Source organism: Armigeres subalbatus, chromosome 1 (assembly GCF_024139115.2).
Source record: "Armigeres subalbatus isolate Guangzhou_Male chromosome 1, GZ_Asu_2, whole genome shotgun sequence".
NCBI classification, from domain to species: domain Eukaryota; kingdom Metazoa; phylum Arthropoda; class Insecta; order Diptera; family Culicidae; genus Armigeres; species Armigeres subalbatus.
The window spans coordinates 135,710,623-135,738,612 of record NC_085139.1 but is presented as its reverse complement, the minus strand read 5'-3'; the positions used below and the strand labels follow the sequence as shown (position 1 = coordinate 135,738,612).

The 27,990-nt window shown below is 40.2% G+C and overlaps 2 protein-coding genes across 4 annotated transcripts in view; both read right to left on the bottom strand.

Moving 5' to 3' along the window:
• LOC134205169 (transcription factor IIIB 90 kDa subunit) overlaps window positions 1-3,190 on the bottom strand; it is a 101,380-nt gene extending 98,190 nt beyond the window's left edge. The window contains exons 1-2 of the mRNA XM_062680165.1: window positions 2,597-3,190; window positions 2,429-2,533 (exon numbers count right to left, since the gene is read on the bottom strand). Coding sequence (XP_062536149.1) covers window positions 2,429-2,533; window positions 2,597-3,035 — 544 coding nt within the window. The 5' untranslated portion in view covers window positions 3,036-3,190. The remainder of the gene's footprint in view (window positions 1-2,428; window positions 2,534-2,596) is intronic.
• A 10,710-nt stretch (window positions 3,191-13,900) lies between these two features.
• Window positions 13,901-27,990, bottom strand: part of LOC134205166 (monocarboxylate transporter 12) — a 52,911-nt gene continuing 38,821 nt past the window's right edge. For all 3 annotated transcript variants that reach the window (XM_062680156.1, XM_062680157.1, XM_062680158.1), the window contains one exon: window positions 13,901-17,231. In XM_062680156.1, the coding sequence (XP_062536140.1) occupies window positions 15,232-17,231 (2,000 nt within the window). In that variant the 3' untranslated portion in view covers window positions 13,901-15,231. The remainder of the gene's footprint in view (window positions 17,232-27,990) is intronic.

Here is a 27,990-nt window from a genome sequence, read left to right as displayed (position 1 = left end):
AGTACAGCAGTTCCTAGTGCACCAGGGTCTGGAAACAACTCTTGTAGAAAACGTTCTGGATATCGCTAGCGCTTATATTATCTACAACGAAGACACTATCGTATACATTCTTAAAGTACCCCGAGTCAAGAATGCGGAATATACCTTGAACTACGTTGAATCAGTAATTTCAAACAATACCAGGATTTTCCTGACCTCCCACTATTATTTGAACGGTCCAACATTATAGTACCAAATCCCCATGTCCTAAATACAGAGACATTCATATATGCCCCACGTCACAATTGGAGCCCGCGACTGAGTGCATCCAACAAATCATGAAATTCTATATGCCGCATGATGGGGTTTGCTTATTTTCCAAAATAAACCCTTGAACCGGTTCATGGTAAAACCGTTTAACGGTTCCAATCGCTTCAAATACGGTCCAGGAAGTACAAAACTACTATAGAGTGCCATTGCTTTTGAAATCATGAAGTTTGATATGCCGCATGATGGGGTTTGCTTATTTCCAGAAAATGGCCTTTGTACCGGTTCATGGTAAAACCGTTTACCGGTTCCAATCGGTTCAAATACGGTCCAGGAAATACAAAACTACCATAGAATGTCATGACTTTTGAAATCATGAAGTTTGATGGGTCGCATGATGGTATTCGCCTATTTCCGTAAAGTGACTCCGTAACAGGTTCCGGTGAAACGTCCGGATTCCGGAATACAAGTCATATTTCGGAACGATCAAATTTGGTATAGTTCACACGTCGTTTCTCTTCAAAATATCTAAAATAATGATTTCCGAAGTATGCGTTCTGACATATGGACAAAAGCTAACACCCATTTTAAATCCGGAATAACTCCGGTATCAAGTGGCCAGTCATAAAAATTATAGACGGACTGGCACTCATCCTCTATCGATTCGAAACTGAATTCGACGGAAAATTTAGTCCAATTGAACACACACCTGAGCAATTCTCTGTGAAATCATGCTTTTTTTTCGAGATTTAAATTTTGTATTTCTTGATTTCTCTGTAATTTTGCATAATACATTATTTGTGAAAAAACATAATTTGCATCATTGGTTTGTCATTTTGACTGTAGCCTAACTTTTGACAAGGGCCAAAGCAAAACCACCTCGAACACTTTCAAAAAACCCTGATTAATCGACCTAGTGGTGATGGTGCCTTTCTCGTGCATTATAAAAATAGTATTTTGGCCGTTACTCATGACCTCATGACTCCGGGCCCATAGTCCGATATGGCCAATTTTCAATAGGAAACAATGGTAAAGTATTCTGCGTCGAATGCAACTTGTTGCGAGTTAATCGGTTAAGGATAAGTACCTGAAAAATTAATGACACTTTTTTTGCCAATATTTTTCCAGAGCCAATCCAGGGCACTCAACTACCTCATGGACTTCCTTGTACTTAGAGATCGAAATCACTGTCCAAGACAAAAAGACCCGCTGAATTACAAATCAGAAACTTTTGCACTCCCTGCAGTTGCGTAATCCCAATAGAAGTAGAAGTAATAATGAATAGATGACAATTGACTATAATACTGCTTAGTGAAATCGTGTTATCTCATCAATTTCTACAGCAAAGAAACGATACACCGAGAAATATTTTGACAACAATCCTCCTGACTCAGCAAAGCAATGGAGCAACATATCATGGGAATAAGCGGATAGTAGAGCCCTGAACGTAATAAAACGTCATGGTCTACTGCAACGGACTCTAAAGAAACAATATTGTATCGTAGTTTGAAAAGGTTCGGTAATGTTTGTACATAAGCTACGTCGAATGAAAGTTATCGCATGCTTACGCAAAACTATTTTTGTATTTCCCGAAGGGCTATCACTACAGTATATGTTGTTTCATGAGAAAATAATACTACGATGTACTCCCTGATTATATTATACAAGAATTGTAAAAAAAAACTCATGGTACCTACTTAGCTGCGGGGGATGACGGAAGTCCTTCGTAGTTTAGTATGAAAAGCTGTTGTCTTGCATATCGGAATCCTACCAAAGGATATGGTTACCGCCAATACATTTTCCGAGCTAAATTTCCTTACATTTTGCACATGCACAAATCGAGTTTTCACACATAGTCATTAATTTTCACTCCGGGTGGTCAATACCCGGAAATTAGGCAATAAAGTTTGATTGTACTAAGCTTATGATCTTTTCAATTTCAGTCTTCTGTTCTGATACTATACTATTAGGAGCAAATAATGGTCTTTGGATATCAAAAGACATTTTTTTTTGTCTTTATTAAGGAGACTTTCAGCCCTAGGCTGGCTCGTCTCCGGAAGACCAAAAGACATTATGCTAAACAACCATTAGGCTAAACGACCGGTAGGTCAAAAATTGTACAATAATTTAAATTATAGACATTACGAGTATAGTTTGAGAAATGAAATCTAATTTGACTTACCAATAGATGGAATATTGATGCAGAGAGCTTGAGATAGCTTAAGATATGTACGACCAAGTTCGTAACAACAAATCTGCAGAACATCACTTATGTCAATCAAAAGATCTATAATTAAAAAGAGGGAAGAATCTCAACGTTTGTTAAATAGTTTTGATATTTTCTTCTTACGAGATGTTCCTTCGGTGCGGCAAGTAATGTAAACGCAAGCAGCATAGATGTGGGTATTCCGTCTTCCTCGAGTCAGATGTCTAATCAGGGCCATCTTAAAGAAGTTGCACGCCGTCTCGATACAGTGGTTGTTCAAATGCAGCTGGTGGCACAAATGAGTGATGCCTTGTCGAGCTTTCCGCAGCGTTACCTCGCGCGATTCTGTTCCGGTACCGACATGAAACTTACCGTACGCCGTCGCACCACCTTTCGAATCAGAAGCCACAAACTGACCGACCGCACTTGATGCACCGTGAGCATTTTCCTCGAACTGCACTTCCGAAACGATTATGTTGTCTTCCAAAACCGAACCGCAATTTGTACACACGGCATCACCCCGAGCATTGTCGACTTCGATATCGGCACTGCCACAGTTATTACACTTCCGGCCGGAGGACATTTTCGTTACAATGCAATTCACTTGCCTATAATTATTTTGCTTGAGGACCAATAAACTTGGAAAAAGTAGTAAACCGGAGAGTCACGATTCCGCACTTACTTTCAACACTATTTCAGCGCACAACGTAAACAAAACAAACGATGTTGATGTTTTTGCTGTTTTTGTTTTTGATTTTGAAACACACACTAAAAAAAAATCAATCACACACTGAGACAAAAGTATTTAATTTGAGTTATTTTTTTCTAGCATTTCTCGCTTAATTTTTCGAAAGGACCTAATACTAAGGACACAACTGTGGTACTTGTACCAGGAACTAATTATTATTCCAGAATTATTCCAAGACTATTTTTAATAAAGACAATAATTGGCATGGTACTCATTTCAAGATTCTTGTACCATGGTAATTGTACCACCAGTGTGTCATTAGCATAAGTCATTTATGCGTATTATTATACATATGGCCATAGAAATTTAGAAAACAACAAAATGACCAATGTACAAGATCGATGAAATTCAATTCGATTGTTACATATATGTAAGAAATGCTCTAAAGGATCAGAGTTCAATAAAAAAAATAATTTTATTCCACTAATTATAAGTTACAATAAGTATCATTCACTTCTCACTCGAAACTGATTGAATTTTCCTACCGCTAAACCTTTTATTAACTAAATCTATCAACTCAGCAAAACGGTCCCGGTCAAAGTCTGCATCGATGTCGTCCGATCCGTTGTCGTTCGCTTGGCTTTGCGCACGTTGCCACCACAGCTGGATAATTCCCTGGGTCATAACTTTTACGTTGCATCGATCGATGGCTCGTTCTGATGGGATGGCACGTGGGCAACTCTGATCCTAACGTGTATATAGGACCTATAGGACCTATCATATCATGGGTATCATGCCAAGTAACCCAAAGGTCTTTTAAAAGTATATTTTTAATCCCTTATTATAGTGATTTTTTTCATCACTTCCTTTAAAAGTAGGTACGTTTTTTGCTTAATCAGGCTAGTCGAGCTGATTACGGGTAAAACGAACCATTAAATGAACTTCTGGCATTAACTGTTATTGTTTCCTGCTTCTGGTCTGAGACGAGACCTGCAAAGACGGCTTCTTTTTCCTTGTTTTGACACTTGTTCTTCTTTTCATCACAGTTGATCATCGATTCTCAACTGTTTCTTTAAGTGTTTCACCTAAATCCCGGGTAGAATCTTCTGAGCGCAATAAAAGTGTTTGCAATTTACGGATTTATAATCTTATTTTTGAAGAGATTTTCCTATCGGGAATAAAACACGTATTCATAACTGTGCAATATTAAGCTTAAGCCGGACGGCTATTCTAGAATACTTTTCAAAGTGAAAAAGTACTCGTAAAACAAAATCATTCGGAATACTTTTTGAGTGATACCAATATTTTCACACAAAAAGGTGCTGGTTGCATCAGACAATTCGTGACAGCGCTTGCTGATTGCAGATGAAGCTACATTTTTTCCTCTTTGCAAGTCCCGTCCCAGGTTCACATCAAGTTCCAAGCATCCTTAACGGAACTTTAAAGTTCACTTTTACGCTCCCACCATACAAAAAATTACTTAAAATGAGAGCTGATTAAGCCAAAATAGCCCTTCTTATCCGAACTTCTGGTTGCTTGGGTGTAGATTCCTCGATAGATGGAAAACGCAGAAATTGGTGTTGCTGCCGAAGGCCGGAAAGCCACCGGACGAGCCATCGGCGTATAGATAAATCTGTCCTATACACTGAAAGGAGCGGCATGGTAATATCGACCGAATCGAGGGTTGAATCAACTATGACTGAAGTTGATTTTACTACGCCTTTTTTTGACATTTAATGCCGATTTTAACTACATTTGTTGTTAAAAATACTATAGGCAGCTGCAAACATTGTAGTAAATATTACCATGCCCATTTTAGAACGATATAGCAGTATAAGAAATTCACAATTTTGTGTAAACCAGAGTAATTATTTTATTATTCATTTTCATATTATTTCCGTATAAATTACATACTATTTAACAATACTAGTGGTTTAGGATGTTACGATGAAACAAATACGAAAAATTAAACCTTCGCCTACGGTGAATTTGGCCTTCTGGTCGGGGAGGTATTCCGAGGGGGAAAAGATATAGGAGATAATCCTAGCCGAGGAGGAATTAGATGAGGGAGATATTTTGAGCCAGCAGTCCACATCCTTCCATTAATGGCACGTCGTAATTTTAGATGAAAACCCATTCTGTTGGTTTGGTTGAAGGCGCTTGCTGCCGAATGTTTAAATTCTGAAACATGAGAAAAAATATATATGTTTAAAATCTTGCAAGGTATGCTTTAGGCAATCAACTTACCAGGATTAGTTTCCATTATTTGTTATGAGTTATTTGCAAACAAGATCTCACTATATACAAAAAAGATATTTCAAACCTCTATCCGAGGCACACATTTCACAAGCTCAAAATGAACGCCGTCTGAAATGAAGTGGTTAGTTTTACTGTTGACAGTTCAGTTATTTTGACAATCGCTGTAGTTATTTTTACTATTTTTGAAATAGTCGATTTAAAAACGCTCATGCAGTTATTTTTACTACAAGACTATTTTCAGTGTAGACACGACGGGCAAGTTGCTAGAGGGGATCATCCTCAACAGGCTATTTACTATAACATCCTATTTACTACATCCCCGTACTCAGATGTGAAGAACGCATCCAACAGCGCTAGCTGAGATGCGATCGCGCTCTCGTTACACCGGCATAGCCTGCCAGTGGACCTGTACCGAATTTTGGAAAGCTATTTCCAGAACCGTGTACTATTATACGAGAACGATGTCTGTCAGAGAAGCGTTCCTATTGCCCCAGGAATTCCGCAAGGTTCAATACTGGGCCCGGTGTTAGGGAACCTTATGTATGCGAGGTTCTAAAACTAAAGTTCCCTCCTGGTATTAAGATCGTCGGCTTCGCCGAAGGCGTAGCCCTGGAAGTCTACTGAGAGTCAATTCTCGAAGTAGAACTGACCGCAGCACACACGAACAGGTCCAGCGTTGTCCTACACTAAGGGCGAAAAATTCGGCTCTTTGATTTTGCTCCATCTAAACGATTTTATAGTCTTAACTAAGTAAGATATTTGAATTTTCTAAATATCATGGCAAACTGTCAATAAATGCACGCCAGAGCCACAGGAGCGCGCGCACTGAAAATACACTGGAGTTTGAAGCAGAGATGCCAGATTTGAAGACATGTCTTCAATTTGAAGACATTTGAATCTCTGTGAAGACATTTATTCCGTGAAGACATTTTGAAGACTTTTCAAAATATTTGAAGACTTATCTACTTATTTGAAGATACTTGAAGACAATCAATAAGCCAGCGAAAAGAAAATACAATTTTATTATTTACGTTATTATTCGTTTGAATTTTCTTTAGCGGCGGCAGCGCTTTTGACGTGTCTGCAAAAAGGTACAGTAGCCGTTCGATAACTGCAAGATGTTTACTTTTCAGTATGCGCCGAATGCCGTTCGATAACTGCAACGCACTCTAGACGTCAAACGGTTGTCAATCGACGTCAGATGCAATAAAAGTGTTGGAATATCAGGTAGTGTGCGACGCTTCGCTGTAGATCGAAGATGGATAAGAAGCGGGCGCCGGTTAGTTGTAGTTGCTCTTTGGTATCCAGTATTTTGCGCTCGATAATGGCGGCCGAGTGAGTGCCTTTTTGACATTCATGAGGTAGAAAATATTTACATATTTTAATCAATGTAGGCCTTGATTTATTGAAAAACATTGGCACTCATCCGGTATCAATAAATATACAAAATGTCAAATTTTTCCTTTAAATTATTGATGGGTTTAGTTTTTTTCTTATGCTTTTCGTAATTATTTTAATTTATTTTTAAGAAATGTGGAAACCACACAATATCGTTCATAGTATAAAGATTATAATAAAGTGTTTTTTAGGGAAAGGAAATCTGGAACCAGACACGTTGGTGATGCGATAGCCAGTGTCAGAATGGATTCAGTACGCTCGATTTATTAAAACCAGAGCATTAGTGATTAATCATAGATTTAATCATGATTAATGAATAATGGGTTATTTAATCATTATTCATTAATCATAATCATTCAAAAAATATGATTTAATCATTATTCACTAATCGTTAATCATAGAATTTTAAGTTTAATCATTAATCACTAATCATATTCATAATTGTTTTGAGTTCATTCATTAATCATCAGTTTTAATCATTGCATACATCGCTTTCATTCATTAATCTTTAATCATAATCATATACTGTTTATACCTTTTTTTTTGGGTTTTATGGCGTTATATCGGTCCACGGGTTACTAATAAAACAACCGTTTTAGTCAAAGCCGACGTTTCGAATGTTTATTCATTCATCCTCAGGGCAAACTACAAAATTCCACATATTTAGTCACTTACTAGGTTGAACAGTACAAACATTTTTACTTACACTGAACAGTTATTTTTAGGTCAAGTAGGGTTGAAACATTAATTGGACGGATAACATTATTACACTGTAATTACATTATAATTCGGATTATAGTGACTTAATTCGTTTTACATTTAATTGGTACAACTTAAAAACGAAGCACAAATTTACACAGCTTTCACCTGCGCACATTGATAACAGAAAAAGAGATGCCAAAAACATTAGAATGGGACAGATGAGAAGTGAGTAGCGAAATGACGCATCGAGCGAGACGATGCTTTGCTGTCCTTATCCGACGTTGATTGAGTGCAGAAAACCTGTATAGTGTATACACTGCATTTAAATTACTTGTATCGGTCCTGAAATTAACCGTTGTGTTGTCACTGAAAATGTGACACATTTCGAGTATTTGAAGTGCAGGTAGTCGATTGTCTTGTTCTAGAATTCTGGTTTTATACCTTTTAATTACCCAATTTGGAAGAAAGGTTTTTGTATTATTAATCACTATGCAATTCATTCTATTTTATTATTCATTATCATTAATCATTAATCATATCGATCGTTAATCATTAATCATATACATATTGTGCCAACATTTAATCACGATCGGTAATCGTTAATCATTCTCCAAATGTTTTATTCATCAATCACAATCGTTAATCATTGTCAAAAATTAATTTAATCGTTAATCATAATCATTAATCATTGCCAAATATGAATAAATCATTAATCATAATCTTTAATCATAAAGTTGAAGGATTTAATCATAACAAATTTAATCATTCATTGGAAGCTTTATTCATTAACGCTCTGATTAAAACCTTCCTTGTCACTAGTCAGTTGCCTCCAGCCCGCAGTTCGGCAGCACATGTGCCATAACACTCCTTAAGCAGCTGTTGGCTGACCGAGGGCACCTCGCTACCAACATTCCTTCACCTTAAGCACACCGCTTATACTGTTTGACACTTACTGATCATGAGCCATGTTACATTTGCCATGTTATACAAACCGATAATAACTGTACCGACTCATTTTCGCTGATATTTGTAAAGGTATTCACTGTCTAATCCATGTTTAGTATTCTGAAATGAAACATGCATGCACCCAGAGTCGTGATAACTAGGATACTAGGAAATTGAGCCTAATTGGAATTTTTATTATTAATTGTAAACTTTCAGCTAGTGTACTATTTAAAACCTAGAAGCAAACGGTATGACGGTTATGTATAAATCACGTATAAAAACTATATCCTTTGCAATTATTCATCTTGCTTGACTCTTGGTAACACTAACGGTCGTTTTATTCATGCGCATGGGTCAGTCGCTAGGCGCACCTGGTGTGATTAAATTATTTGGTTGCTGAGTGGGTGACGAGATTCACTGAACTGGGGTTTTATTCATCCAGAAGAGAAAAGAAATTGTTGGTTTTGGAGGGAAACGTTGCTGAACGCTTGGTAAGCTGTTCGAGAAGCATCAAAAAAGGAAAATAAGCATTTATGGCCGAAGAAAAGCACATTTTGGTGACGGTTGAGTTGAGCTGTGAAGAGTTTTTTTTTCGAAGTTCCAACCGGAAAAATTTTGAGCTATTCTGGCCAAGCCTCGAGGGGGTCATTCAGGATGAAGTTTGCGTGCAGCTGAAGTTCAGGTGATCAGCGGAAGTAGCCCGTGTATTCGGAGGTTGTAATTTGCGAGATAGGTTCCCATGATCCAACAGTTCACCAGCGTCCGAACGTCCTAAGACCCGGAATCCCAAAAGAGGTGTTGAGAACCCACCCCACAGACTGCCGTTGGCTCTAATTCAACAGCTCCCAGCAGTCAAGGTTTTGCTGCTGGACTCCCTCTGAAATGGAGCTTTGTAATTCTTGGGCCAAAAGTATCTCTTATAAAGCAGAAGTTTGCTTGTAAACTTGCAGTTATCCTAAAAATATAATATAATTATTACAAAAAAATCGTAAGAAAATTACCAAATCCTTTATTGTACACAATGGAGAATAGACTGGCCCAGATTACTATGGGGAGAAAAAAATGTTGTCTAATTCCACGGGGCACCCCCCAGGATCGTGTCTTTGGGTGAGAAAATCAATCTCTGAAAATTTCAGCTAAATCGCTTGTTGCATAAGCTGGCGCATTTGATTTGAAGTTTGTATGGGGATTTCAGCCAAAATGTATAGGAAAATACACCTCCGTCACTCATTCGATCTGGAAATTGGTTCTGATTGCTCGATTGACCTCAGAATTGCAAAAACGGCAGTTGGTATGCTACAGAACAATTTCACAGAACATTGCATGATGATTAAATGAACTTTTATATAATTTATATAAATGAACTTTTATATAATAATCCTCATAAATTTAAACGGGAAGTTCTTACTAATTTCCACAAGTTCTTCTGAACTCCCACAATAAATCCCTTCAACAAGAAATTTGTCTCAATTAATTTCCATAGAAAAATCTTTCGAATGTCGAAAAAAAATATAAATTGTTCTGCTGTTAAATGGATATTTCTCAGAATTTCCATGGTAAATTTAGACAGGAAAATCTTCTTGAAAGAAATTCAGAGAAATGTCACAAAAAATTAGGTGGAATTTTGATAAAATACTCAGTAGAACATTCATAGGAAACTTGATATACTCTTTCGTTAAATTCTTCCTCGAATTCCTTGGAAATTCTCTTAGAAATATCTTTGGACATTCTTCCAGTATTTTCTCTGCGAGCATTCCTCTATAAATTTTCTCCAAAAAATCATTCTTCTATTATTTCTGGAATTCCTTCTGTAGTTCCTCCAGGAATTTGTTCGAAAGTTTTAGGGATTTCTTCAAAAAAAATCTTTAAGGAATTCCTTTGTAGTTTCCTCTAGGAGCTCCTCCGTGAGATTGTCCAGAATTTCCTGCGAAAGTACATCCAAGAATTTCTTCGGAAAATCCTCCAGAGCTCCTCCGGTAGTTTCTTCACGAATTTCTCCAGCAGGTCTTCCAGAAATTCTTCCGAAAGTTCCCCAGGAATTCCTGCGGAAGCTCCTCCAGGGATGCCTCTGGAAGTTCCTCTATGAATTCCTTCGGAAGTTTATCCAGGAATTCCTTTATAAGATTCTCCAAGAATGTTGCCGAAAGATTATCTAAGAATGCCTCCGGAAGTATACTATTGAATATATCCCTGCGGATTTTTCAGTGATGGACTCTAACAATTAAGAAAAAGCACTCAAATAAAGTCCAAAAACCTCCGGAATTCATCTTGAACTTTCTACAGGAATTCCTTCTCAAGTTCCACTTGAAAATCCTTAAATTGCTCCGGAAGTTGCCTCAATAAGTCCTTTGGGTGTTCCAACAGGAATTCTTCGGGAAATTTATTCATTAAGCATCATCCAGAAAAAAATAGTAAAAGTAACAAAAAACTTCATCAGGAATTTATCCGGAAATCACTCCACAATTCTATCCGGAAGTTAATTCAGAAAATTATCTGAATGTTTCTTCAAGTATTTTACTATAAGTTTTGAATCTCTACAGGGTATTCTTTATTAAGAAATTTGGAAGAATCACACGTGGAAATTCAGTTAAAAAAATCCGGTGGAATTTTAACCAAATGCTCAGTAGAAAATTCAGGGGAAACTAGCCACCCTATAACCAGAGGCCGGCGGAGTGAAAAGTGTCGAAATGGCAACGTATGAAAATGCATGAAATCGTGAAAATAATACTGGCATCCCTTGAACTTTTTGCTTGCTTCTTATGGATGCAAAAAGTAAACAAGTCGAATTGGAACCGCTTTTGATGGTTCGATTGGAAACAAGATGGCGTCTTCGCCGATCTCTTATTGTAGTATTTCTAGAGAAAGGCAGTATCACTATTCGGTAAATTAAATTGGGTATTTCTAGGGGAAACTCGTTATACACATACACATAAACAACGAGATGACTAAAATTTACAAACCAATTGGATTTTGAATTTTCTCACTGATAATAATCGTAATTTCAATATTGAAGACATTTGAAGTCATTTTTAAACGATTGTGAAGACATTTGAAAATATCCTCTGGCATCCCTGGTTTGAAGGTCGCTCTACATATCCCGCATGGAAGGATGTCTAAAGCGAACAGGAATCTACCTCGAAAAGACGCAAACCACCTTAGTCAAGATTCATTTATACTCGGGCCCGTATAATGGTACATTCGGCTATTTACAATTGTGTGTGTATCTACCGGTGCACTCGTCGATCAAATGTCACGCGCCATGTTTTTTCACTTTTATCATTCGCTTCGCACGCACACCGTACATCTTCGAGCTTTTTTGGAAGTTTTCCATTTTGTTTTTTGTTTGACAAATACGTATTTCGACCTTAACAGTAAGGCCGTCTTCAGTGTCTCGTACTTGACTCGAATTGAACTAATTTTCTTCTTTATCTCAATTTGCAGCCGATCTTCGTTGTGATGAACCAGGGAAAGGGAAGCAAAACCCTTGGGACGATACTTAAGGTACGCATTTGGACGCTACGCCAGCACATTACAGTGTAATTCCTTTCGTAAAACCCCGGTGATAACACCCATCGCAACGGATTGGCGGAAGCGACTATGTAGTGGAGAGCACGATGCCGACTTTGAAACGTCGATTCCGTTGGGATGAGACAACCTCCAACGTTACCCCATCCCATCGTGATGACGCTGACTACGCATGTCACTCCGTCCCATGGGGGACACCCGAAAAACTGAACGACACTCCGACATCAATAACAGGAACCTCTGCCAGCTCCTTTTTCCAAGGCGAGGACAAGAGCACCAGGTTCATCTACAATTAACCCAAGGGCACCGTCTCTTTCATGAAACCGGAAGACAAGCTACTGATCGAAGTTGACAAAAAAAACCATCAGCCATGAAGAGCTAAAGGAACGTAATAACGTTGTCATAATTATAACTATCAAAAATAAAAAGATGTTTTATATCTTCCTAAAAATGCTGTGTTTCATGGATTTTTATGTAAATATCAACAGAGAAAAGAAAAAGAAGAAACAATTTGGTACCCACATCTAGGAGAAATCTAGAAGACCCGTGGTATTCGAGTCTAGAAGATATCGAGGTAAAATCTAAGAGACCACACCTGTCAAATCCCTATCGGTTCAATCGGTCTACTCGTCTAAAATTTGAGGTAGACACCGGTTTAAACGGTTGTTGCATTTGAGGCGGATTTGAGGTCAGACAGGTTCTAGACATCGAAGAAAAATATCTAGGAGACTCATCTTTTTGTCTCAGAGATATCATGGTAGAAGTCTAGAAGATCTTTCCAAGCGGGATAATGCGGAGGTCGATATCGTCAACAACCGCAAGTCGGTTCAACATGCAATGATTCATGTGGGTGAAGTCGCGATCGCATCAAAACAGAGTTTGAAGCTCCTTAGTGACGACAAGCTGACCTTCGGCAGCCATGTCCACTATGCATGCAAGATTGCTTCGATTGCTGTTGCGGCATTATCGAGGATGATGTCCAACAGTTCCAAGATGTGTGCCAGTAGACGTAGTTGCCAGATGGCAATAACTTTTCTAAAGGTAGGTGGACCCACCGGTTGATACCTAACATATCGAGCTGGGTGGGGAGACCCCATGGGGAAGTTCACTTCCATCTGACACAATTCCTGTCAGGCCATGGGCAGGTTTAGGCACGCGGAGAGCTCCGTCCGCCCTGACTGCCCAGGTGTTGATGAAAATGCAGAGCACATACTGTTCGTCTGGCCTCGTTTCGACGTCGAAAAGAGCTATGCTAGACGTTTGCAGATACCTTTATCCAGAGGATGTGCCAAGCGAAGGAGAAGTGGAACGCAGTTTCGAATGCAACCACTCAGATTGCCTGCAGCTTGCAGATAATCTTGCGCGCTGAATAGCGTTTGACAAACATAACTAACTTGTGATTGGTTAGTTAGAGCACAGATAAGTTAGAGCGAAAACAGGCTGACTGCGGGGAAGTGGATGGGAGGTTGCACACGTCGAGGGTTGGTCAAACACATATTTGCGTGCGTTTTGACAGTTTTTCCATAGGGAAACTGTCAAAACGCACGCAAACGTATCAATTGTGTTTGGCCCATAAGAGTGTCGCTGCGGGTGGCAACCGCAGACGCCACCTCGAGTCATGGCAGAAGAGTGAGCATTTCGTAGGAGGGTCGTAGAGTAGCGCTATCGACACCACGAGGCATGGCAGAGGAGAGTAGTTAGAGTGAGCATCCAAGTCAGCCTCGAATGGCATGTCAGAAGTGAGAACCTATGTAAGTCCCACATGGTGTGTCAAAGCGTGTGTCAGGTGAAGCTAAACATCCTGAACACGTTTTTTTTTATCCCTTATATACAAGGCTGAGCCAGTCAATGTGTATTTCCTTAGCTTCTTACGATGGAGGGAGAATTACTGGATTTCGGATGACATACAATGGCAACAGTTATAATAATGGTTATATTTTTACAAATGTTTATCCATTCCAAAACTTATATTTTACACCTGAAGCGAAACAATAATAATATATTTGTGTGTGTTGACTCTAATAATTTAGCTAATCGGGAAGAACTATCGCAAAAAGAGAATAAATATTGGAATGGTTCTACCACTTTTAGTAGTTATTTCTAAAACAAGAAACTAAGTCCCAAACACTAAATAGATAAAATGATTTCAGACATGCCGCGTTGTAATTTTAGTTTCATTACACTTAGATCTCAAGCTTAAATCCCATTTTAACACAATAATGGTTGTGGTTGCGGGATTTAGCGATATTATGGCAGACTGGTTTGTGTCCGTTTTGCAATATCTAACCTAATCATTCACTCGACACAGGTTTCTGTTCACGCAATTTGTAAAATACCTATAAATATAATACTCGTATTGTTATCCATTCACATTATCCATTTCTCATTATCAGCATAGCAATAGTACCTTCATGTAGTATATGCTGTTTAGGGGAACAATGACCCCACCGTTCAGTAGTTATAGTTTACGTGCACTTAAATACATCTTGCTTTCCTGCATATCATGAAAGAAATCTGATTTGAATTGTCATATCACGATCATCGTCAATCCACGGATTCAGAGAATCGAAGATTAAAAGTTTGTATAGATTGTTTCCTGTACAATTATCAGCGTCGAAGACCGCAAATCAAGATCACGGGCAACACGTTCAGATGCTGCAATTGATGAACAACTTCAATTGTGCAATTTAATTATAGTACATAAATGATTGACGAAAAGATAATGTAGTTGGGAACAAATGCGAGTCCAAACTCATTAGACTCATCGTTTGATAAAATCATGCCTTTTTGACCTTTATTTTTTTAAAGTACTGTAGTTCTTTTTAATGTTCCATATTGGTAAAGCTTGCTTCTTCTAATAGAGCAATAAATAAGGGGTATCTGAGACAGTGTGACCACCGTAATGACAAGTGATAATGAAAGTTTCGAAGTATGAGGAGAAAGGAGGTTTGTAAATTTTAGCGTTACGTAATTAATAGTCCTCCTTTTGTTTCAGATGTCTTTCAAAGTGAAACGAAGGGGATTTGCATGAAAAGCATTATGCTTTTACCATCTTTTACTGTTTTAATGTTTTCACCAACACTATGTACATACCATTATTATTTGTAATCGATATTCAATGCTTAAACAAATAGTGAAGTGAGATAGTCTGTTGCCAGTTTTCTTGATTTGCCTTATTTGATTACCGATATCATTTAACTATAACTATTATAGGATTAAAAAGCTGATTTTGATTCCCAGATTGAACTTATTTTGATATATATTAAGCTAAAAGATTTTTTTCTACATCGAGTTGAACTTCAGCATCTTTTTGTTGTTTACGAAGTTTGTTTCTCCGAATCAAAGGCATAAAACCCCAAAGGGCAGACCCTCCCAATAAAATAAGACCAAGAGCAGTAAAAAGTGGTCGGTAGTCGCCAATGTGCTCAAAAATAAGTCCACAGATTGGTGGTCCGATGAGTTGCAAAATTCCGTTTACAAATAAACTGATTCCATATGACGACGTTAGCCGCTCGGTCCCCAACATATCAGCCATGATGACTGCAGTAACACCAACATACGTCCCAGATGCCAGACCGAATAACGCGCAGAAAGCGCTTACCATAGAATAGGAGCTGGCTAACGGAAGCGAGGCTAATGCTACCCCCGAAATTGAAAGGCCACCGACGAAATACCATGTTTTTGGAATAAGATTGGTATCAGATAGGGCGGAGCCTCCTATACGCCCTACCAGGTCTAACGTTGATACAATTGACAAAAGATAGGCCGCGAGGCTCTTATCGAATCCTAATGAGATTGCATATGCCGGTAGCAAGATAATAAAATTGGTGTACCCAATGGCGTTGGTTGAATTAGATATGAGTATAACAAGGTACGACGGATCGCGGAGCAGTGAAAGATCGAAGTACTTCTTAGAAGCTTTTTCAGATGTTTCTCCTGCTTGTTTGGAAGACGTTTTAAAACTGTCTGCGATTGACCTCAGTGATAGATGAGATGCAAATTCTTTGGGCTGAAGAGCTGACAAAGTACTGCCGTGATACGGTGTACTGATGTATTGGAAACTGCTGGTTGAAGGAGATCTTCTTGGAGGTCTATGTCCACTGCGCATAGAGTTTAGTCTATTCAATCGGAAATGAGATCCCTGTGAATCGTTTAAAGTAGTGGTGAATGTGAGGTTTCGATGTTCCTCTTTTATAGGAGTGCTGATCTTTCGATGCCTATGGCTGCTATCTTCTTTATGATAGGATGCCGGTACAGCTGCAGCAGATACACTTCTCGTAAAACTGTCAATGAGACCATGCTTGGGATTGAAACGGAAAATATCCGGAGATTTGTGCTCTAAAGTTGGTGTTGCGACCGGGGTATCGTCGCCCGTGATCATAAACTTCGGTTTCATCACAGATTTTCCATCATTTAGACCGCCTTCTAGATCTTCATTGGTTTCTGACTCTTCCATAATTGTATCATTCAGCACAAAATCTTCCTCGACATCTTTGACTTTCTTCACTCGTTTCAAATGGTTCTCCACTGGTTGGTAGAATATAGCAGCTACCCAAACATTCAACGTGATTCCACCCATGATTAAACATGCTCCACGATATCCAAAGTTTACCAACAGATACCTCAGCAACGGTGGAAGAATTATCGATCCCAGAGCACTGCCAGAAATACACAATCCGTTCGCCAATCCTCTCAGCTTCACGAAGTACGACGTAACAATATAAACCGTTGGGGGGAATGAGAGTCCAGCTCCTGTCCCCACCAGCACCCCGTAACTTATATACAGGAAACTAACTGAAGTCGCCCAATAAGTGATGATCATTCCAACTGCGGCAAACGTTCCGCCAATGATAGTCACCGTCCGGTAGCTGTACTTGACGGACAGTATACTGGAAAGTGGACCGAGTGAGCTGTACAAAAAGTAACACAATGCCGGAATCCATGCCGCGGTCGAGGGTGAGGCTTGGAATGCTTCCAGGAATTCCACAAATAGCACGCCAAAGCTCTTGATGGTGCCAGGTACGAGTATGTTAACTAACATCGAGCCAGCCAGCACAAGCCAGCCCCATCCACCGTCCGGTGGAACCATTTCATAATCCTCAGGATTCTCATCACTATTGGATTCGGAGTGGTTTCCGCCCGCGGATGTAACTCCATTGTTCATTGATACCACGTGTTTTTCGTCACTTTTCTCCGGCTCAGGAGACCGATTGTTTGAAGATGGCACATGTTTGCTTTCATTCGTCGCCTTGTCGAATTGAACTGCAAATAGAGAAAAACGAGACTCAAATTAGTCAAAACAATTGATACAGAACGCTGAAAGAATGTTTTGAGCTGACACAAAGAACGTGGTTAAGAAACTTCGATGAACGCAAGGAAGCAAAGTCCTCGCCAGTCAACGACATTCGTGTGTGGTTTCATTTCCACAAATCGGTTATGTAAACGGTAAAAATCGTGGACAAATAGGGGCAATCAAACTGCAACAACTGAGAAATAGGCGCCTTCTACAGTATTCCATGACAAAAGAAGAGAATACGCTATACCATATCGGGGACAAACTGATAACTTTTGAAGGATTTTGTTTTGAAAACACACGTGTAGTTTCTTTCTTGTTATTGACTCAAGATTTTCTAAAAAGAAAATCAAACCATTTTGTGGCCGATCAACAATACCCCAATAATAGAACAAAATCACATAGCCGATGGAAGAATATTTTACCTACTTATTAAATTTAGAGTCGGACAACACAATTCACGCGTCAATTTTTTAAAACTTTAAAAGTTTTCCGGGAAAATTCTGTACATGCATCAGAAAGGACATAACGAAGACTATTTTCAGCGAATCGAACTTGAGCTAGTCACATAAATGTATAATGTTTTAATTTGCTTGTTGGATAATTTAGGAAATTTGTACTATTTTGTATGGCCAATTCAGTTTTGATAGGTAACATCATTGTTTTGTATTGCTGAAGGTAATACCTGATAGCGTAGTTATCAGGTATTGATTTGCTCCCATAAACGGTAAAGATAAATCCGACGAAACCTGACCAATATACAACTGGACATCTGTTAATTCAATTTAGAAACTCTCTTCCAAGTATTTCTAACATTTTTTTCAATTAACATCTTGACCACGAACTGAATGATCTGCATGAGAGGAAGTGGAAGACAACGCAAAGGAGGCAAACATGACGGCCTCTGCGAAATCAAAACTAATTATAAACGTATTGTTTAAAACTCGATTTGTGCATATGCACAACATGTGAATGGTTTAATTCGAACTATTATATGATTAAAAGTACAAAACAAATTAAGCGAATAGTCGCTTCTTTGGAGGCTTGGGCGCTGTCATGCCAGTCCACCGTCGCCGATATTCGTATATCGGTATGCCGCTGTTCAAAATCTTTAATGCCATTATTAGGGGAGATCCCCAAGCGCCGGCCACCTCCCAATACCGAACACTTCTTAATACAATACTTACAGACGTCTCTTCATCATGTTATGCAGTACCTACAAAAGGATGTTATTTAAAAGTCCCTTGCCTGCATGGAATATCAGATCCTCATGTTGTAAACTTTGTACCAAATTTGAGATTGTAAAAAATGTTCAAAACTTTGGTTTTTCATCATACTCCAAAAGATTCGAATCAATAATATTAAAATCGATCCAATTCATTCTGATTGTGTGGAGATGGTCGATATTAACCATATTTTGAATAACGATCAAGATTTGTTACATATATAATGTAACTGTTGTGAAAAATTATTTTCGGTATCCGGTAGCTATCCCCCAGGTCCTGACAGTGAGATTTTATGTAATCAAATAGCCTTACACCTGTTTCGTTAAACTTACTTCAATTTAAATGTTTTTTTTGCTAAGGTACAGGAATGAACAGAAACAAAATAATGATGATGATATTGAAAAAAGTGGGAATTTAGAGTATAATATAAGAAATGTAACTGAAGGGTCAAATATGCTCTACTAACACATTTTAATATTTACAATTTTAACAAAGTTTAATATATGTCTATTATAAATGATGTCTTTACTCATGAAATAGTAACATATTTTATCAATAATGTTGTTACTAGGGGACACTTTTCTGAACAGCGAAGTTTTCCACCAAAATTCATTATCAAAAAAGTACGTCGAAAAATGTGTTCTAATGCTCAATTAGAATTTAATATGATATGAATATGGTATACTGGTAAACATAATCTGGATAATCAGAAAGTTTTTCTATTAATGGCTTATGTCCGGCACTGGGGTTCTCCCCAAACTCCTCCTACAATTACAATTCTGAGAATCAGCCTCATTTGCGTAAATAAAAAAGGGACTTCCCATTTCCATTTCACTGAAAATATATGTTCATATTTTCACAAAAAAAGACATACCACCCAACCGGTGATTGTTAGATTGTCTGACAATTCTGTATAAGAACCAACCAACACCTATATATTGGGCATATGCGCAAATGCTAGATTCTTATACAAATATTGTATGAGATTTTACAATTTTGCAAGCTTTTTTTACAATATTTGTTTGTGAGCTTGCATTTTTTGTATAAGAATCTAACAAATTGGGCTACGAAATGGTGAGTTGACATCCGGGAAGAGACGCCTAACTTAGCTCTGGTCCTCACAAGTTCCAATACTCACGCTTCCACGGGTCTTCCGATGACAATTGACCGCCAGCTAAGGGTTGCGTACTTAGCTGGTGGTAGTGCAGCCTGGGCAATTGTTGTCCTTCTGACATCAGGTAGAGTGAGAGGGTGCGTCCTGTGGGGTCTGCCTAGGATGTGGTGGGGTTCGACAGTGGGCTCTGTTGAACTTCTATAAAAAGCTGCATGTGTCCCCAAAGGCCCTATCAAAGCGACCGTGTGCCGCTCAAAGCGCACTAGCCTAGTCCTGGTGTTGGGTGGACTTTAAACAAATTTGACCTGACTGATCGAGCGTCTGTCCACCAAGGAGGTGCGGCTCCAACAGCGTCTGTTCTGGTCCAGCGGCTGAGTATGAAATGCTATTCCCTGGAAGCTATACCTAAGATGGCAGCCCCATCCCGGTGGATAGGGAACCTTGGTCCAACAACCTACTGTTCTCGAAACATAAATTTGTTCGAGAATCCGATAATGAAAGAATACGGACTGATTTTACGGCGACGACTCTTAGCGCGAAACAACGGACACGAATAGGAACATGGAACGTTTTAACCCTAGCCCAGCATGGTAAATTGGCACAACTTGCCAATGAGGCACGCCGCATGAAGCTTGAGATCCTGGGACTGAGTGAAGTCCGTTGGCCAAACTTTGGACAACACAGAACGCCGTCGGGACAAGTTCTGCTATACTCTGGTTTACGAGGTGAACACGCTCCCCGGCATCGCGGAGTTGGCTTCCTACTAAGCGCTCAGTCAGACTCTGCGCTTATTAAATGGGAACCTATAAGTGAAAGGATAATCGTTGCTAGATTTGGGAACACGGGTCCGAAACCTTACTATAATCCAATGTTATGCGCCAACCGATGCTGCCGATCTGCAAGACAAAGAGAACTTCTACAGTCAACTCAATGCCGTCGTAGATAGAATTCCGAAGGGTCATATCAAGATCTATTTAAGCGACTTCAATGCGAAGATCGGATCCGGCAACTCGAACCATTTGCGCATTATGGAACGCCATGGTCTCGGAGAGATGAGCGAAAACGGAGAGCTGTTCGCAGAATTTTGTGGTAATAACGACATGGTGATCGGGGGATCGCTCTTCCCTCATCGACCGGTTCACAAGGTCACGTGGGTCTCCCGTGACGGCTTTACAGAAAATCAAATCGACCACATCTGCATCAGCCGAAAATGGAAACGAAGCCTTCTTGATGTACGGAATAAACGTAGTGCCGATATAGCGTCTGATCATCACCTCATCATCGTCGAAATACGCCGGCGCATTGCGCGGATTCGTCGGCAGGAGGAAAGAGTTGGACGACGATTCAACATACGCCGACTGGAAGATGCCACGGTGAAACGGTCCTTCGTTGAAGAACTGGAGACGCGTGCTGCAAATATTCCGGAAGATTGCAGCGTGGAAGACCAATGGACCGCCATCAAGAATGCCTTCATCGCCACCAGCGAGAACAATCTGAGCGAACTACGCACCCAGAGAAAACAATGGATCATCGATGAGACCTGGAGGAAGATAGAGGAGCGAAGAGAAGCCAAAGCTGCGATAGTGCGATCAAATACCAGAGGAGCCAAAGTCTTAGCCCGTCAACGATACGCGGCTCTTGAGAAGGAAGTAAAACGCTCATGTCAGCGGGACAAGCGAGCGTGGGCGGACTCTCTGGCCGACGAAGGAAAAAGAGCCGCAGTAACTGGGGCATTCGCCTCCTCTACGATATCTCACGACGCTTAAGCGGGGCGAAGATGAATGCAACGATGCCTGTGAAAGACGCGAATGATCAGTTATTGACCAACCCAACTGACCAGCTGAAACGCTGGTTCGAGCACTTCGAACAACTTTTTCAAATGCCAGCCAGGCCATCACCAACTCGGCATGATCTTCCTAGGAACCGAGGTATAACACGCGTCAATACCGAAGCTCCATCACTACTAGAGATTCAAACAGCTATCCAAAGCATGAAATCGAATAAAGCCCCAGGGGTCGACCGCATATCAGCCGAGATGCTCAAATCTGACCCCATGACATCCGCTCAACTATTGCATCGTTTATTTCGTAATATGTGGGACACCGCAACTTTTCCGGTCGACTGGATGCAAGGTATCTTAGTAAAGGTGCCCAAAAAGGGTGACCTGACTGTATGCGATAACTGGCGAGGCATTATGTTGCTGTGTATCGTTCTCAAAGTTCTGTGCAAAATCATCCTAGCCCGGATTCAGGAGAAGATCGATGCGACTCTCCGGCGGCAGCAGGCCGGATTCCGTGTTACTTGGTATTCATTGACTACGAAAAAGCTTTCGACCGTCTCAATCACGAGAATATGTGGGACGCCCTGAGACGCAAGGGGGTTCCTGAGAAAATCATCGGCCTCATCGAAGCACAGTACGAGGCCTTTTCGCGTAGAGTGCTGCACATTGGTCCTGTCCGACCCTATCCGTGTCGTAGCTGGTGTGAGGCAAGGATGTATTCTATCACTGTTACTGTTCCTCATCGTAATCGATGAGATTCTGGTAGATGCGATTGACCGTGAACCAAACCGCGGGCTGTTATGGCAGCCTATAACCATGGAGCACCTAAACGACTTCGAATTGGCTGATGACGTTGCACTCCTCGCGCAACGGCGCTCTGATATGCAGAGTAAGCTCAACGACCTTGCCGAGCGCTCCCCCTCGGCAGGTTTAGTCATCAACGTGAACAAAACCAAATCGTTGGATGTAAACACGGTGACTCTTTCCAGTTTCACAGTAACCGGGCAACCAGTGGAGAATGTTGAATCCAATATCTTGGTAGCCAAATGGCGTGAAACGGCGGTACCAAGATCGACATAGGCGCACGGATCAAGAAAGCAAGGGCTGCCTTTGCAAGTTCAAGAAATATCTGGAAAAACAGGCAGATAAGTGAACGCACCATCGTCTTCTTTGATGACAAGCTGCTGGAACATCTGGCGAATGTCGGCTGCTACAGCGTATTGACGTTGACGGAACTGACATAACACTGCTAACAGAGGCGTCAGTAGATCCGGTCCAGGCAAGAGGAGGAAATTCAAAGAAACCCCATTCGTTGTAGCAGCAGTATCCCAGACTTTCTCTGGCTTTCGAGGAACCACACCCAATGGTAGATACCAGCTGCGATTCGAGTTTACTTTACGGAGCGTAGGAGTGTGATGAGTTATTTCGACCCTCTTGGAATAATTTTCAACAACATTATCCATGGGTGATGTGGGGTTTGAGTATATTACCATCAGCGTGTGATTATATATTAACACCTCAGCGAGTCGATCAGTGCGCAGCAAGCCATGACTCGTCCTCTTCTGGTCAGACCTCCGTGGCGTGTACACGCACTTACGGAGAGCTGCTGTCATAACAATTCGCTCCGGCCATTTGGGGCCACACAGGTGAGTACTTCTCCAAGATATTTGTCGGATGATTAACGAGAAAGATTTTTTAAACTGGCAACGATGGGTTTTGAAGACTCCACAACTAAATCTTGTTACCATTCCTCGTTGTTACTTATTTGATTATGATCAAAATAGCTTTGATTTTCTTCAACTCCATATCTTTGTGGACGCCGAAGACCAGGCTTATAGTTTTCGCATCGTGGATCGAAGGAGTGAGCTCAACGCTGGTGTCAACAATGTTCGATTAGTAAAAACAGCTGAGAATAACCACTCGCATCCTATTCAGAAGCAAGCGTTTTACATGGACAGATTCAACTACTGTCCTATCCTGAATGCGAGCAGATCATCGCAAATACCGGCAACACGTGGCACTTAGAGTGTCCGAAATACTTACTGAAAGTGAACTGAGTGAGTGGTACTGGATTTCTATATTTAAGAACATTGCGGATAAGGCAACAAAAAGGGATCATGGGCCTCATTTTAATCCGCAACGTGAATGGTACAGAGGACCCAATTTCCTTCTCCTGTCGGACTCAGAATGGATCATCCATGGAACCACCCCAAAAATATTGACCCACCGGAAGAGCTCAAAAAAGTCAATACACATCAGTAAATTTCACGTGGTTCCGTTGTGGACTTCACTAAGTTCTCTCAATTAAATCCTTCCGCTGTGGAATACTTATTACGGATCTGCTGAGATAGGTTTATGGAGAATGGTTCAGGAGAAAGGATTTCCATCTGAGATTGTAACACTGAGGAGGAATGCAACATTACCAATAAGTGGCCAAGTTCGTGTAGTAAAATCAAGTTCCTCGTCGAAGCTGTCGGCGCTCTTCACAGATAATGATGGAATGCTTCGGATGGAGAGTCGAATTGATCCTGAAGCGGCATATAGTGCTTTTAATTTTTGGAATCCTATTGTTTTTCCACAACGATGTTATGTAACGGAGCAGAGACGTTAATGTTGAAACCGTTGACAATGTGTTAAGACAGCGCCATTATATGCCAAAGCTCCGGGCCATCGTGAAGTGGTGCATGGGATGGGATGCCGGGTACATAATGCTATTCCATCTCCTCCAAAAATAGCAGCACTGCCTCAACCTCGAGTTCAACCCTACGTACGCCCCTTTACCTTTGTCGAATTGGACTATTTTTGGACGATCATTGGGACGGATCGTCAAGCAAGATCCGTGAGGGAAGTGTACTTAGAAGTTGTGCATTCTTTGTCAACCGAATCGTGCAAAATGGCGATTTGTCGCTTCGTTGCACGTAGAGGATCACCGAAAGAGATTTTTAGCGACAATGGTAGGAGCCCTCCTTAGCCGTGCGGTAAGACGCGCGGCTACAAAGCAAGACCATGCTGAGGGTGGCTGGGTTCGATTCCCGGTGCTGGTATAGGCAATTTTCGGATTGTAAATTATCTCGACTTTCCTGGGCATAAAAGTATCATCGTGCTAGCCTCATGATTTACGAATGCAAAAATGGTAACCTGGCTCAGAAACCTCGCAGTTAATAACTGTGGAAGTGCTTAATGAACACTAAGCTGCGAGGCGGCTCTGTTCCTGTGTGAGGATGTAATACCAATAAGAAGAAGAAGAAGAAGGTGGGTCAAGACGGTAGAATTTGCACCCCTGGCCAAAACGCTCCCCTTTGATGTCTAGCAAATTATAACTAACTTAGGTTAAAAATCAGTTGGTACCTTCAAATATTTGTAAGACCATCATACTATGTGGAAATAGAAGTATTTTTGTATTATAAATCAATAAAGCTTTATTATGTGTTCTCTGTCTTTTTTTTATATGATTACTCACTGGCAATGCATTTTCGACTTTTTGGACTATCAAATAACACAAAGTTTGCATAAATTGCCTTAAAAAGTAAAAAGCTATTACAGGTATTGCCTTAAGGGGGCATATCATATCGTCTTACCCTACTAATTTCCGCGGAGAAGCACTTGAGCTAGCAGAGCTATCAAAAATATAAATAGCAAGATTGCAGAAACAAAGTCCCCCATCCGTCCCACACATGGGGGAGTGTGTGGCCTTCAAGTCGTTATGTCACCGTGATAAGTTTGACGAGCTCACAACTTTTCGTATGGAGGTAGAAATGATTGTTAATACTCACCCATTGACTTTTGTTCCACTCGATGAACCCAAAAAAGAAATACTGCCGCCCAACAGTTTCCTCTTAATGGACTCGAGTGGCGCTATTATAACAATGCTTCAAGGTCCGACGATTCCATATAGCGGCAGAAAAACTGGAAACTATTGAACCTCAGGCTGAATCAGTTTTGGCGAACCGGTAGCTTATGTACCTACCAACTATCGCTAAAAAAAATAACTTTAAGAACTAGAAAGAGCTTCTTAAAGAAATTCTCCAGATGTTATTTTAAAAATTCATCCTGTATTTTTTGCGAAAAATATTCCAAACAGTTTTCTAAACATTCAGTAAACATTTTGAACATTCAGACTTTCCTTATGAAATACCTCCCGGAACTCCATCGGGAGTTCATCCAGTCGTTTATTTTAGTATCCATCTTGAAGTTCCATCGAACATTCCTTCAGTAATTACTCCAGGAGTATTCTCGGAAAATTCTCCCGTAATGAAACCACCAATTTGTGCAAAAAGTTCTTCAAAAACTCCAGAAACTTTCCTCAGGGATTCCCGCGGAACATCTATCTGAATTTCCTCCTGAAAATTATTCAGGAATTTCTTCGAAAATTAATCAGGAATTCCTTTATTTTTCCAGGAACTCCTTCAGAAATTCCTCCGGCATTCCTTTAGGAATTCTTTCGGGAAATTTAAAATTTCTTCGGAGGTTCCTTCAGCAATTCATTTAGAAAATTCCATCAGGATTCTTTCGAAAATTATTCCAGTAAATCCTAAAGGAATAAATACTTCAGGCATTCCATCGGCAAATTTTTTTTGGAATTTCTTTGAAATTTCATTTAGAAATTCATTCCGTAATGCCTTCAGGATGAATTCAGGAATTCCTTCGGAAAGTCCTTTAAGAATTTCTTCGGAAACTATTTTACCACTTGTCATAAGACGAGTTTGTACCATCCCATTTAATTTCACCACTTGATTGCACCTTGACAGATACGTATTTCGACCTCAACAGTAAGGTCGTCTTCAGTGTCTCGTACCCGACTCGACTTAGTCGACAAATCAGTTGTTCCAATCGAGCACAAGGTTCTTAAAGGAAGAAGTATTGCGCCACTTGTATAATGCAGGCACTTTAGTGCACATGCGTTTGGATTTTAAGAAGGCGCAGAAAAAAAAATAGTTACAAGATAAAGATTGTCGCTGTCCGGAACATCTTTTTCTGGCGAGGAAAGGGTACTAAATGTCAATGAAGGAAAAATACATACGATTTGACAGTTTGGTACCCAACAAATGGCTTTCAGCAGCAGAACAAAGGGAACCGAATCGACAATCTTTATCTTGTCTTCAGCAACAGAACAAAGGGAACCGAATCGACAATCTTTATCTTGTAAGTAAAATATCTTTTAGCAGAAAGCAGCAGACGCCAATCAACCGATCGAATACGTCTTTTTTCAACTTGTATACAAGTGCGATAGACTTGTTTTAATGACTTGTTATTCGAAGAGGTTTTTGTCTCTCTTTTACCGTTGTCCATTACCAGGGAATCAATATTCGAGCAACGCCTAGCAATATACTCTTTGTCATCAACAGAGTTTATTACTGACAAACGCACTTCGCAACAAGCCTTTGTCAGAACCCGAACACAATATGACAAGAATCATTTCCATTGCATGCTCTGATATTTATGAAAATACGATGCTATTTTCGTAATCAGAGTTAGATTCTCGAATATTTCCATAATAGCAGAAACTATGATGACGAGCTCGGTGGTCTAGTGGCTACCGCTTCTGCCTTATAAGCAGGAGGTCGTGGGTTGAATTCCAGGCTCGTCCCTTTCCTACTTTGTATTTCTATCTTAGTCCTTTCCGTGTTTCACGTTCTACCACAACGATTCCTACTGTTATAACCTTCCACACAATCCCAAAACCTCCCGTGGCACCTATGAGAGGTCGTAGAGTTCTCTGCATCTTTCATAAGTAGGTGTCCAACAAACCATCCTTCCCCTTCCTCAGCATTCGCAAGGACGTGGCCAGGACAGATCTCGGCTATTGGAGAGTGCATTGCTTCCATCTAAGAGATATTGATTAGTCCTAAATCAATATCTGTGGTAACGGATGAAAGTGATGCTACTCTCACACAATAGTCTTGGCTTGTACCACCTACGAATTTGTGCGAAATGCTCAATGCTAATGCTAATAGCAGAAACTATGATAGCATAACACCGAAATTTGCTGTAAAGATAATGCAAAATAACGGTATGAAAAGTTAGCAACAAAATTGTCTTCTTTTTAGTTTCTGACAAAAATAATCGGATCTTTGTCATTATTATCTCCGACAAAAACAAAGCTTTGTCGTTGACGCGCATCCAAGAAAAAATGATTCCCTGTCCATTACCTATTGAGAATGATTTCTGCAAACTCTGCTTTTGACCATGTGAAAACAATGGACCAGTCAGTTCTCCCTTCTTTGACACCTCTTCTGAAGCAGCTGACGGCCAAAATGCACTTTCGTATCCTTCGAACAAGGTTGAACGATTTCGTTTCTGGAACTGTCAAAGCATTCAAAATATATATTTTCTAATATTTAGTTGACAAATTACCAAGCGATGTTTTGCCTTGGCTAACACCCGATTTGAATCTCCAATCTCCATTCGCCGAGCTCGTGCAGATGTGCAGATCAGCCACACGTGGTGCGAATCGGTTTCGTTCGAGGTTGACGTTTGCTCACTACCGCCATCTGGATCATGTTAGACGATCTATAGACCTATAGGTTGGTGAGAACAACAGATCTAAACAGATAAGTCGAAATAGTATTTCTCAAAAAGCTGAGTCACTCCGGGGGAAAATATAAAAC